This window comes from Dufourea novaeangliae, unplaced genomic scaffold, assembly GCF_001272555.1.
Source record: "Dufourea novaeangliae isolate 0120121106 unplaced genomic scaffold, ASM127255v1 scaffold21, whole genome shotgun sequence".
In the NCBI taxonomy this organism is placed as follows: domain Eukaryota; kingdom Metazoa; phylum Arthropoda; class Insecta; order Hymenoptera; family Halictidae; genus Dufourea; species Dufourea novaeangliae.
The window spans coordinates 5543134-5553914 of record NW_015373910.1 but is presented as its reverse complement, the minus strand read 5'-3'; the positions used below and the strand labels follow the sequence as shown (position 1 = coordinate 5553914).

The window sequence follows — 10781 nt, the reverse complement described above, 5'->3', positions numbered from 1 at the left end:
AATTTCAAGACCACCGTCATGAATCAGATACAGATGTATGATTTAGGTGATTACTCCATTTGAAATTGTTACATTAAAAGTTAAATTACAATTTTATTTTATCGATATTTCTGCAATTTTGTTAGTACGGAGTTAAAAGTAAAACATAAATTTATTTGAATAATAATCTTTTCGATTTTGTTCATTTTTCTACTTATAAGCCCACGAAAACTGTCTAACAAGGAACCTGATACGCTATTCTAACGAAGAATAGACTGCTTAGACATTACTCCTTACATTTACCAACTAGATTCAATATAACAAATTAATATGGAAATATGCATCGCTTTGTGACAAAGTTGCTGCTTAAGATCTTCCCCTGATAGATTGCACAGGAAGCAAGTGAACTAAAAAAACAAAGAATTTCCAGACTCGAACTCTAATATACAGGCTTTACGAGACGATTTCGAGGGGATGATTGATTTCGAGAGCAAAGCACAAAGATCATTTTGCTTCTGAAGTTTTCGAGTTTTATCAAAAATCGAGGCATGCAAAGTTTAAGGCAGAAGCGTATGCTACCGTGGAAGTTCCTCGATCGTTTCTTCCCCCGATGGAGAGAGGAGCTCCTGGATGCTCGAAGATCGGAAAAGTTTCGCGTCGAAATGTTCCGCAAACGCAGCCAGTTTGAGTTTCTAATCCAATGGTTTCTAATTATGCCGCGGGAATCTCGCGTTCACCCGGCGCGACCGTGTATTCGCCTTAATAATCGAAATTTCTAATTAAAGGGGAAAGCACGCGAGAGCTTTTAGCGTTATCGCCGGAAATGGCCGCCAGCTTACAATTAGCCGAGCGTATTTGTAATTCGCAGAAGGGCACGTGCGATTCGTTCTCTGCACACGCGTTTCCGTTGCTCGATAAAAACAGCATTTCCTTTCGAATAAGTAGGGTGAAGGTACGTAATATTGTCTAGCAAACTGAATAATAATTAATACTTTGGTGTGTGATTATTCTAAAACTGAGAAGAGTTAAAATATCGCCTAGCAAAAGTTAAATCTCTGCCAATACAATAATAATTGATATTTTTGTATGTGATTTGTCTGAAACTGAAGAAAATTTCTGCATATTATATTAGGTAATTTCTCACTCCATGGTATTAAAAAATTGTAAATTCAACTTAACGAAACAATGCTTCGTGGATCATCGTCCGCGAAATATTACCGATCGAAATAATTCGCGAACGTTCGGCCGAACGCAAAAAGGATAAAATCGTGTTCCCGTTTAACCGAGGGCGTGTGCAGTTCCGTTCTGGAATTGCCCCCGTTAATGCCTCGAAGAAGCGATTGTTACGGGACGATTTACAGTCGCCTCGTGTCCCCTCCGCTTTGTACCGTGGTACGGACCGATTGGAAATCGTTCTGGGAGGAATCTTTGATCGGAATTGCAGCTGCCTAAGAGAGAAGCAAGCGAGCGAGCGGATCGTTTCGCGGGAGGAAACGGAGCGTTTCTCCTCCTTGTAGCATTCCAGCGTCGCCTTCGATACCAGGCGCCATTGAAATTCCGCCGCGTCCTTCGACGATAATAAAGATAGCTGCAGCCATTGACATTTATCTCGCAGGTGACAGAAGTGCTACCATAAAGCCCATAGTAGCCATCCACGTGTTACACGCCACGCGACCCCCGTTGTCTCTACTTACACGTGATCGAACTCCTAACAGGAGAGCGGAGATTCTCTCTCCGCCGTGCGACGACGTTGCTGACGAGGTTATTGTTTTTATTAGGGACTGAAAGTGCCTTGTACGAGACAGGATTTAATGTAGCTCCAGACCTGGCGGTGTTTCGGACGATTTTTATCCGTTTACGTGGACGATGTAACGATATCAATTTTGTAACAATTATTTCGGTCTGTTGATATTTATTTGATGCACGAGCTGAGGTGAATTGTGTGAGGAAACTGAACCATTGAGGTGGTATTGGTTTGGTCTTCTAACATAAATAGAACTTCGAAATTCTCAGCAGATTTATGCGTATATGCACTCTGTGTATCGATTTGTAAGTGACTGACCAGGAAGGGTCACGAACTGTCCGGCTCCGATTTGGATGAAACTCTGTAGGCTTGAAGATTAGCCAGAAATAGTAGACACGTATTTTTTTTTAGCTAAGGTGACTCAAGTTTAAGGGGTGCAACCACCTGTAAAAGTTCGACCACCTGAAAGCTGACTCGGAAACGGTTAAAAATAGAGAAATATTTGTTTAAGAAGAATTGAATGGTTTTTGGCATGTTAGAAAACAATGCTAGAGTTAACAAAAATATTCGTCAGGTTTCCGAGGTACTTTCATTACATCTACATTCGCTGATCATCTTGAAGAGTGCCTCAAAGTCTCTGGATATATCTCACGTGGTTGCAACTGTGGACTTCTTCAGGTGATCTCTAGGAATGATGCTTGGTTTCTTCAGGGTCTCCTTGAACATCATTGATAGACACCAAAGACTTTCAATCTATGATGAATCCTTTACTCCAAATTCTCATATCCTTTAGACTCTAAAGTCTAGAGTTATGTTTTGATCACCCCTTCAACTCTATAGAAATTCTTAGTACTCCTTTAGTATTTCAGTGATTCCCGAATGTAATTAACTACATACTCTACACACCCCTTAAGAGGATCCAAAGATATTAATGGACCCAATTCGATCCTGAAGGTTAATAGCCATTCGCTCAGACGTGTTCCAGGTAGATAGACTCAGCATCGATAGCACAGCAGAGAAGGAGGTTTTGGTCAAGTAAAGCACCAGGCAGACGTTACTCCATTCCCGTAACCGAATCTGGTTGGCTGTCATTAAAGTCAGCGCACCGTTCGATGCGGATATTGAATTGTGCGGTCTGCCTGGGGATGCAACGATGTTTGCGAGTATAAAAGACGAGAGGCGAACGAGCCTTTACGATCCTCTCCCTCTCTCTGACGGCTATCCTCCCGTCCAGACCCCCGCCATCCTCTTTATGACGCGACTTTTGCGATAACTGTAATGGCCACTCTCGCAACACGAAGCACGCCATTACCGTCACTCTATTTCACAGTTGATATCTCCTCCTCTTTCAGTGGCTACGACCACCCTCGCACCTCGGAGCATCCCCCTTAAAGGCGCCCTGTGTGTGTGTACCTTGACCCAGTGCATCGAACGGGTCGTATGCACCCGCAAGGAAACTCGATAAAAAGCTTGCTACACACGGCTATTATTATGCCCATCGAGCTGTTGATTTATTTTTAGGCGTTGCTCGTCTGCGTGAGTTTCTTGCTCGGCGATCGTCTTCCTGCGAGCCTATTCGAAAGGTCGTTGCTCGTTGGCTGTTACCTTCTACAATGGAAGCGCAGTATCCTCGTATCATGGACACCTAACATTCACTTACAGGAAACTTCCCTTTAAAATCTCTTGAAAAGCCTTCCTTCTTGAGTCTTGTACCATTCGTACATTGATGTTCTATTAACATCTTTGCTGGTGGGAGGGTTTGCAAATATACAGCTTCAGGTGGTTTGAAAATATTTAGAAATTATTACTTACTTTTTGCTTGTTGAACTTTACATATCGGGAAAGCTTTTTTACTGTTCTAGGTCTTATTTAGGAAAGACGTACTTCTATATTGTTTTTGAAGAGACGCACTACTACGTCATCCGACGTCAGAACGTTAACCCTAGGTTACGAAACTATCCTTTGACTTACGTTATTACTAGACTGCGGATTTTATGCATTTGCTGTGAAATACAATAAAAGACAGAACTGTCATTGGATCCAACGAGTTTTCTATTTTATTCTGAATCCAATAAGATGCTTAAGAGGGAAAAAAGATTTCTACAATTGCTCCTGCTTTTATAAATTACTTTAGAAAATTTAATTTTGCATGAAAATCCGCGGTCTAGTTATTACTGATCATTCGTAGAAATGACGAAAACACGTAATAGTTTTTAAATTATTATTTTTACTAAGACAGAAACCTACGTTATAAGTACTTATGATAGTCAGACTTACGAATCCTGAAAAATTAAACTAACTTCATCAAAGAATGGATTATAGAATAAACAAGATTTAGAAACGTTCAGGCCCATCGACACAGGGCCTCTAAAGTGTTAGCAATCATTCTCCGAACTCTTCCAAACTGGATCCCGGTATTTAACGCTCTGCTTGGTTTATTTTTCAGACGGTGACGCAGTGGAATCGAAAGGCTGACAGTGTCTGAAGCGCCGAGGCGAGTCCACGATAGCTAGCGGCGCGTGATACATTCCAAGAGTCAACTGTGTGTGTGTGTGTGTGTGTGTGTGTGTGTGTGTGTGTAATTTTTTCACGTGGTGATTGGTGATTGTCAGGTGAGAAGAAAAGACATTCGTCAAAACGTCGACGCTAGCGATCCCATTGACGAGAGAACGCGCGGTCAGCGATCGATATACCGAGTTCTCGTCGGGTCAAACGAGCCAAAGGAACTCTGGACGAGAGGAGATGTCCCGTGAATGGTTCAGAAGACGATACAGCACGTTCAAGCCGCCAGACATTCGAAGGTAGCGAGTCGAAATCTGTGGAACACAGTGGAACATCGAACCACGCGATAGGATTCTCTGAGAAGGATGAAGATTCGCGATTTCGTCCTCGAAGGAACGAGGGAAAGATCAGACAGAGCCTAAGCGATCGTGTGCACTCTTCAACCAACGATCGGAAGCTGATCGGTTCGTTCGAGAGGCCAAGATTCCGATTTACCTTCGGCGAGAAGGTCAGAAGGTCTCAGGACAGAACCGAGGAACGAGGCAGCCCATCCACCCCGAATTCCACAGAGACTGGGGAGGAACTCCCTCGCAGGAAGCTGCACAAAAGCGACTCGTTCCTCAGGAAACTCGTGAGAAGCTCCCGAGACAACATCACAGAGGGCTGCGAGAGGCTTGTCCGAAACATTCAGAGAAGTCCGTCTGTATTAAGAAAGAAATTCCTCTCGAGCGACGATAGTTTAACTGGGAGGAGCGAGGAGAAGCCAGTGGTTCCTCTAAGAAGGAAGAAATCCACGAAGAGACCGCTGAAAGTCGATCAGACCTCTTCGGTGGACTTCGCGGTGAATGAAACTCCAACGGTCCAGGTTTCGATCTGTCTGAACACCGTCGAGGACAACAGTTTCTTGGCGAACGAAACTACTGGTCAGCCCCAGGGGACGAACCCAGAGGGTCTCGTAAACGACCCTGTTAACAGAATCTCACCGGTCCAGGTGAAACGGAATCGTAGCTGTCCACTCGACGACGAGGGTTCCTCGAAAAGCGTCTCCGTGGAGGACGTGGAGGATCTGATCAGGTCGGAGAACAATCTACGATTGTTGGAGGAACGTGTGCTGATCCGTAGACGGATAGAGAAGTCGACGAAGCTGTTCCAGGCCCTGCAGTCCGATCAACGACGATCCTGGAGCGAGGAGAGCCTGGTAGCCGCTTGTGGGAAGCCTCGACAGGTAGGGTTCCGAGCTTCTAAGAATTACCTGGGCCCGGTTGCAGCCGACTGTTCGCCCATCGCTCACAGACGTTGCGTGCGATCCGATGATTCAAGGTCGCCAGAACAACGGGCGGCGAAGGTACGCTGGAAAACGTGGAAAGTGAAACGTTCCCCGCCGCCGGACGACTGGCTGGTTCATAGGTTAACGGAGCTCCAATGGACCGGCGATGATAAGCAGCCAGCCGGGTCAGCCGATAAGCCGTTGAGAAGCTCATGGATGTCCAGTGAGGAGCTGCACGCGCGGCAGACGGCCACGACGTCGTCCGTGGTAAAATGCAAACTTGCGAATTTCACGGATGCCCGAGTGCTCGAAACGACCGGGGAAGAGGGGGACCGTTGCGAGCCTGCGAAAGAGCAAAGTAAACACGAGCTAGCCGCGAGACGGGCAGGGAACTCGAGCGGATTTTGTAGTGTTAACAGCGAACCGACTGTTCTAGACACGACGACCACGCTGGAACGAGACTTGTCACGTGTAATCCGTTGCAACGAGATTCAATCGAATCTCTCGTCTCTTCTATGCGATGAACGGACCGTTCATGAGGTAGTTGATAGCAATTCTGAGAAGAACGAAGTACAGAACCTGACAGTCCAGGTGAATGTTCCTTGCGTTGAAACTGCGGATTGGAGGACTTCCCAGGTGACTGTGGAGAATTGTTTGAACCCCGACAGACTGATTCAAACGGGGCTAGGCGATCAGACTCCAAAGAAGACCCAGAGCGAGACTAGAAGCGTGCGCAGGAAGAAGGTGAAGATCGTTAGGTATCGGAGGATCCAGGATTCAAACGACTGGAAGATGAAGTTCACTATTAGGATGATCAGGGTCAGGGACAAGCTGATGCTTGGCCTGAGCGCCTTCACTATATTGTTTACTATTCTATTGGTGATGGACCTTCAGATGGACTTGGGGTATAGCGGGCATCATCTTGTGCCCAGTCATGGACGTGTTCGGATGGGGGACGATCCGAACACGGATACTATTTATAATAATTTTCGACGGAAGTTCTTGCAACGTGTGAACGCCAGCAAGGAACAGACCAGTGGTGATGTGTCCGGGACAACGCAGAACAGTGGAAAGGAGGCTGGCGATGTGGGTAGGGACTCGAGGACCGAGAAGATCGTGGTGCACGACAGCTTTCAGGATTTAGTGGACATCGTGGTGAAGGGTTATGGTGTTAGTGTGTACGAGGGTGTGGCTAGGATCAGCGGGGAGGATCATTCGTACAACCCGACGTTGGGTGATTTGAAGAAGATGAGGCCAAAGTAAGTGTCCTTTCATGTCTCTTTTCCTGTTATTCTTTTTTTTGTGCTTCGACAGAAAAAAAAAGTATTTTCGTTGAGTTTAATTCGACTCGTATTAAAAAATACCCAAAGATTGTCTTATTATATAGACATCACGCTAGCATAGCCCCTTAATAAAGCGTATCATAAATAACGGGTGTCGTATCTGCCCATAAAAACTATCAACAATTAATATCGAACAGAGTACAAACAGCCTTCAGTTTGACTTACTTCATAACGAACATCGTAATGAATTCCGTGGCAAGCGTGTGCCCACAATCTAATAAAGTTTCTCGGAACAGTGCTTCGCGATCGGTCCATAAATTTTACAACCGTTGAAATCTTTATCGACCCAGATAATAACGATCGGGAACGACGTGTCGCGGAAAAATTTTCCAGCCGGTCCCGACCCCGGTGAAAATATCTGTCCTCGTTTCGTCCAGCGATAAGCCATTTCCATTCTACGGACACCTAATTAAGGCTGGCGAATCGTGACGAAAGCTGGGCGAGTTTAAAAATCTCGCCTGACCGTCCGTCGAAATCTCCTAAACCGATTTCCGGAAGTTCAGACAGGATCCTGATGTTTTTTTTTGCCTCCCTTCCCCCTCGAAAAAGTTTCTCCCATCGAACGAAAGAGAGTGGAGGGGAAAGCAATTAATCCATAGAGGGACACTCTGTTGAAATAATCGACATCCCATTGAAAAACAATTTCCAATCGAACTGTTGGAAGTAACGGATAAAAATAGTTGCAACGTCCAAGCGTAATTTTAATCGATTGTTTACGCCTCGCTTGATCGCGTGGATCGTTGTTCACCGTGCGTGTGTGCGTGTGTGTGTGTTCCTTCGACAGATTTGCGGCCGAACAAGGTTCGATGCGTCTTCGACTTGTAATTCGGTGGGATCAAGAACGTCACTCTGTCGTAACTGACAGATAAGAGGCCTCGAGAGCTACCGGTATCTGGATCACGAATGCTCCGAGCGTTGACTGGCGTGTCCCCCTCTGATACTTTCGACTCTCCTTATCCGCAGAAATAATATATACATTATATGTGTACATTATTACGCCGCGAATAAACGTTTAACCATTTTTTTCTCACCAACGTTCAGCGCAAAAATTAGCTTCTTTTTCGTCTTATCGCCGCACGTTCTTGAGATTGCATTGTTATACGGGACCAGAGTTGGGCAGAATTTTATTCGAATAATACGTAAATTATTTTATTATAAAAATTGAAATTTCCACGTTTAAGCAAATAAAAATGACGAAATTTGTTTTTTTTTATCTTTTATTCGTTATTCGAAACATTCTATCTAGATAATGAGTTTGCCCATCTCTGTACGGGACACAGCTCGAGTTCGATGAAAATTGTTTTCTGTCTTCGTTTTGGAAACAGAAGAAATGGTTCGAAGGGAACGAAATTTTGTTTGATTTTGTCGTTCGAAATGTATGTACATACGGTGAATTAGACTCGTGTTTCTGTATATTCTTCTGTCGAGTACTGTTTCCAACACGATCTACCCCACGAATTTCTCATATTTCCTACTGAAAATTGGAGAATTTGTCTGATGTTTAAAACACGAAACGGCGAGCTCGCGCCGGTAAACTCGGCCGAATGTATGTCGACCATTTGATACACGCGCGATCTCGTATTTTTCAGCGATTCCATGCGTCACGGTGTGGGGGGAGGGAAAAAAGCAAATATACAGCCGGAGATATTACCTTGCTCCTGTTCGAATTTTATTTTCTATTGGACCACGGCATGCAACTGCGCAATAACGTTAACGTGGATACCCCATTTTCCACGCGTATTTCTTCGTGAATTACAATTATTAGGTTGGTAAGAAATTAATGTCGATTTTGGAACTTTAAAACCACGGAGCTTCTTTGCCTTTTCTTGCTGTCTCAGGTGGACAGTAGGGTAAGGAGTGTTGTTTAAACTTATGTTAAATATCTTAATATTAAAAGGCTTTCAACAGTTTCAATGTAAGTAACGACAGTTTGTTGTTTTACACGCAGTGCAATGTAGTGGTTACTTATTATTTGAACTTTGGTAAGCTTTTTTCCAGCGACGTGAAGGGAGAAAAATGGATTAGATATACGAGATGCTTATAATGGATTTTATTGTTTCGTTTTTGTTTTATTTTCACCCAATAAAACATTATTTTTCTATTTTCATAGATAAAACATTTTCTAAACATATAAAAGTCAACTATAAAATTGATTACAACCAACTGTGAGCAGTTTATGATTAAAACTAGCAGGGACGAAATTCAGAACATTTTTGATGAAAAGTAAATTATACAAATATGCTTCCTGTCTATCTCAAAGTCAATACTCCGAACTGACCAGAAATTGAGTCGACCAAAGCCCAAAGTGACTACCTCCACTTTCAAAATTTTTCTAAATTTTAATATCCGAGCCACTTGATTGATGCTTAACGTTGTACATTTAAAATAAATTCCTTTGATAATTATTATAGGCTTAATCTGCACCGTAAAATGATATTACCAAAATAAACAGAATGAATTCATTTGAACGTGAAACTTTGAAAATTTATCCAACATTAATTTCTTGCTAATGCATTGCAAACACACTCAATTACTCGAGACTCAAAGCAATCAATTGCTGACGTTAAATTCGTTTAATAAGTTCATCCATTCAATTACAGGCTGGTCTTGAGGAAGCATTTCTTGACTCAGCTCTCGACCGTCACAGCGTTTTAACCGGTAATCAATTCCACTTAAATGATTTTATTGTCCAGCAAGCGTGGTACGTTAGTTGCGCGTCGCGGAAACACTACACACGGCGACGAGATTATATCGTGTGTCGCCTTTGGTTCTCCGATCGCTTACGTGTGTACCTATCCAGCGCACATATTGCTGTGCAAGCATGCTGTCGTACGGCAAACGTAATTACCCCGATGACGGAAGGAATACGCGCGCCTGGTTCACGGATGCGTTCACAAGGATCCATTCGATCGGTCGCTTTCATCCTTTGAACCCTTTTCGAATCGATGGGACTTGTTCCGACGATTTTCACCAGATCCCCCTTTCGTCCACGTTCCTTTTCATCGTGGTCTTAATTCGTGTGTAAATCGTCGGGACCATTTTGGTGGCGTATACAAAAATTCGAAAGATCGAATTACAGGAAATCCTCGATGGGTCGTAAGGTCTTTGGCACTGGAACATTAAATACTTCATAAACTACTGGCCGTATTGGGATGAAATAAATATCATTTGCTGCAGAATTCGAAGCTCTATCACTGTGATAAATGACGACTATATCATGGAAATATTTTGTTCCATAATTTTTGTCGTACAGTCCTGATAGAAAAAAAACAGAAATTTCCTTTATACCTACTATTGAATAGCTCGACCCTTTTCAGGTATATACCCCAAGTACTGTAGCTAACGCGTCAGTTTACTGTGAGAAATCGTAGGTGAAACGTTGAGCTATGAAGACTCTTGCAAGACGTGACTTTCGAGAATCTGAATTTTTTAACGAAGTCGTGAGTATCGTGTTAAAGTGGATGGAGACGAAGTGGAAAATTTGGAAGAAGTTTTCGATATGGCTAGTGTATAATTGGTCTTCTTTGTTCGATTGTATGCCTTGTAAAAAATATCGGAGGGAGTACGTAACTGGATAGAAAGTAGGGGTGGCTGGAAAAGTGAAAGTAGGAAAGGTGAAAGTGAGTGGTTCGAAGAGAAGAATGACCCGAGGGATGCGCGTACAGTGTAAACACGTGGTTTATGTCTTTGCTTCTCGCAGTGACTTCGTGGTGCTTCAAGTTCATCACACAAGTATGTATTTCGAGTATTGTACTTCCTACACTTAGGATACTTACTTCTACGTACTTGTTCCTAAGTTACGCCTTAGATTTCTCAATTAATTAATAAATTGTGGAACTATCCATTACGCCACTGTATACTGCAAAAAAATTAGTTTACAAAGGGTTTATTCGTTCACTAGAAAACATCGGTATATATCAACGATAAATTTCCCCTGTAAAAGACT

At 43.3% G+C, this 10781-nt stretch overlaps 1 protein-coding gene across 1 annotated transcript in view; it reads left to right on the top strand.

Annotated features, from left to right (window-relative positions):
• The first annotated feature begins 5643 nt into the window (after positions 1-5643).
• LOC107194174 (extracellular serine/threonine protein CG31145) overlaps positions 5644-10781 on the top strand; it is a 63386-nt gene continuing 58248 nt past the window's right edge. Inside the window, exon 1 of the mRNA XM_015583745.1 lies at positions 5644-6751. Within this exon, the coding sequence (XP_015439231.1) occupies positions 5709-6751 (1043 nt within the window). The 5' untranslated portion in view covers positions 5644-5708. The remainder of the gene's footprint in view (positions 6752-10781) is intronic.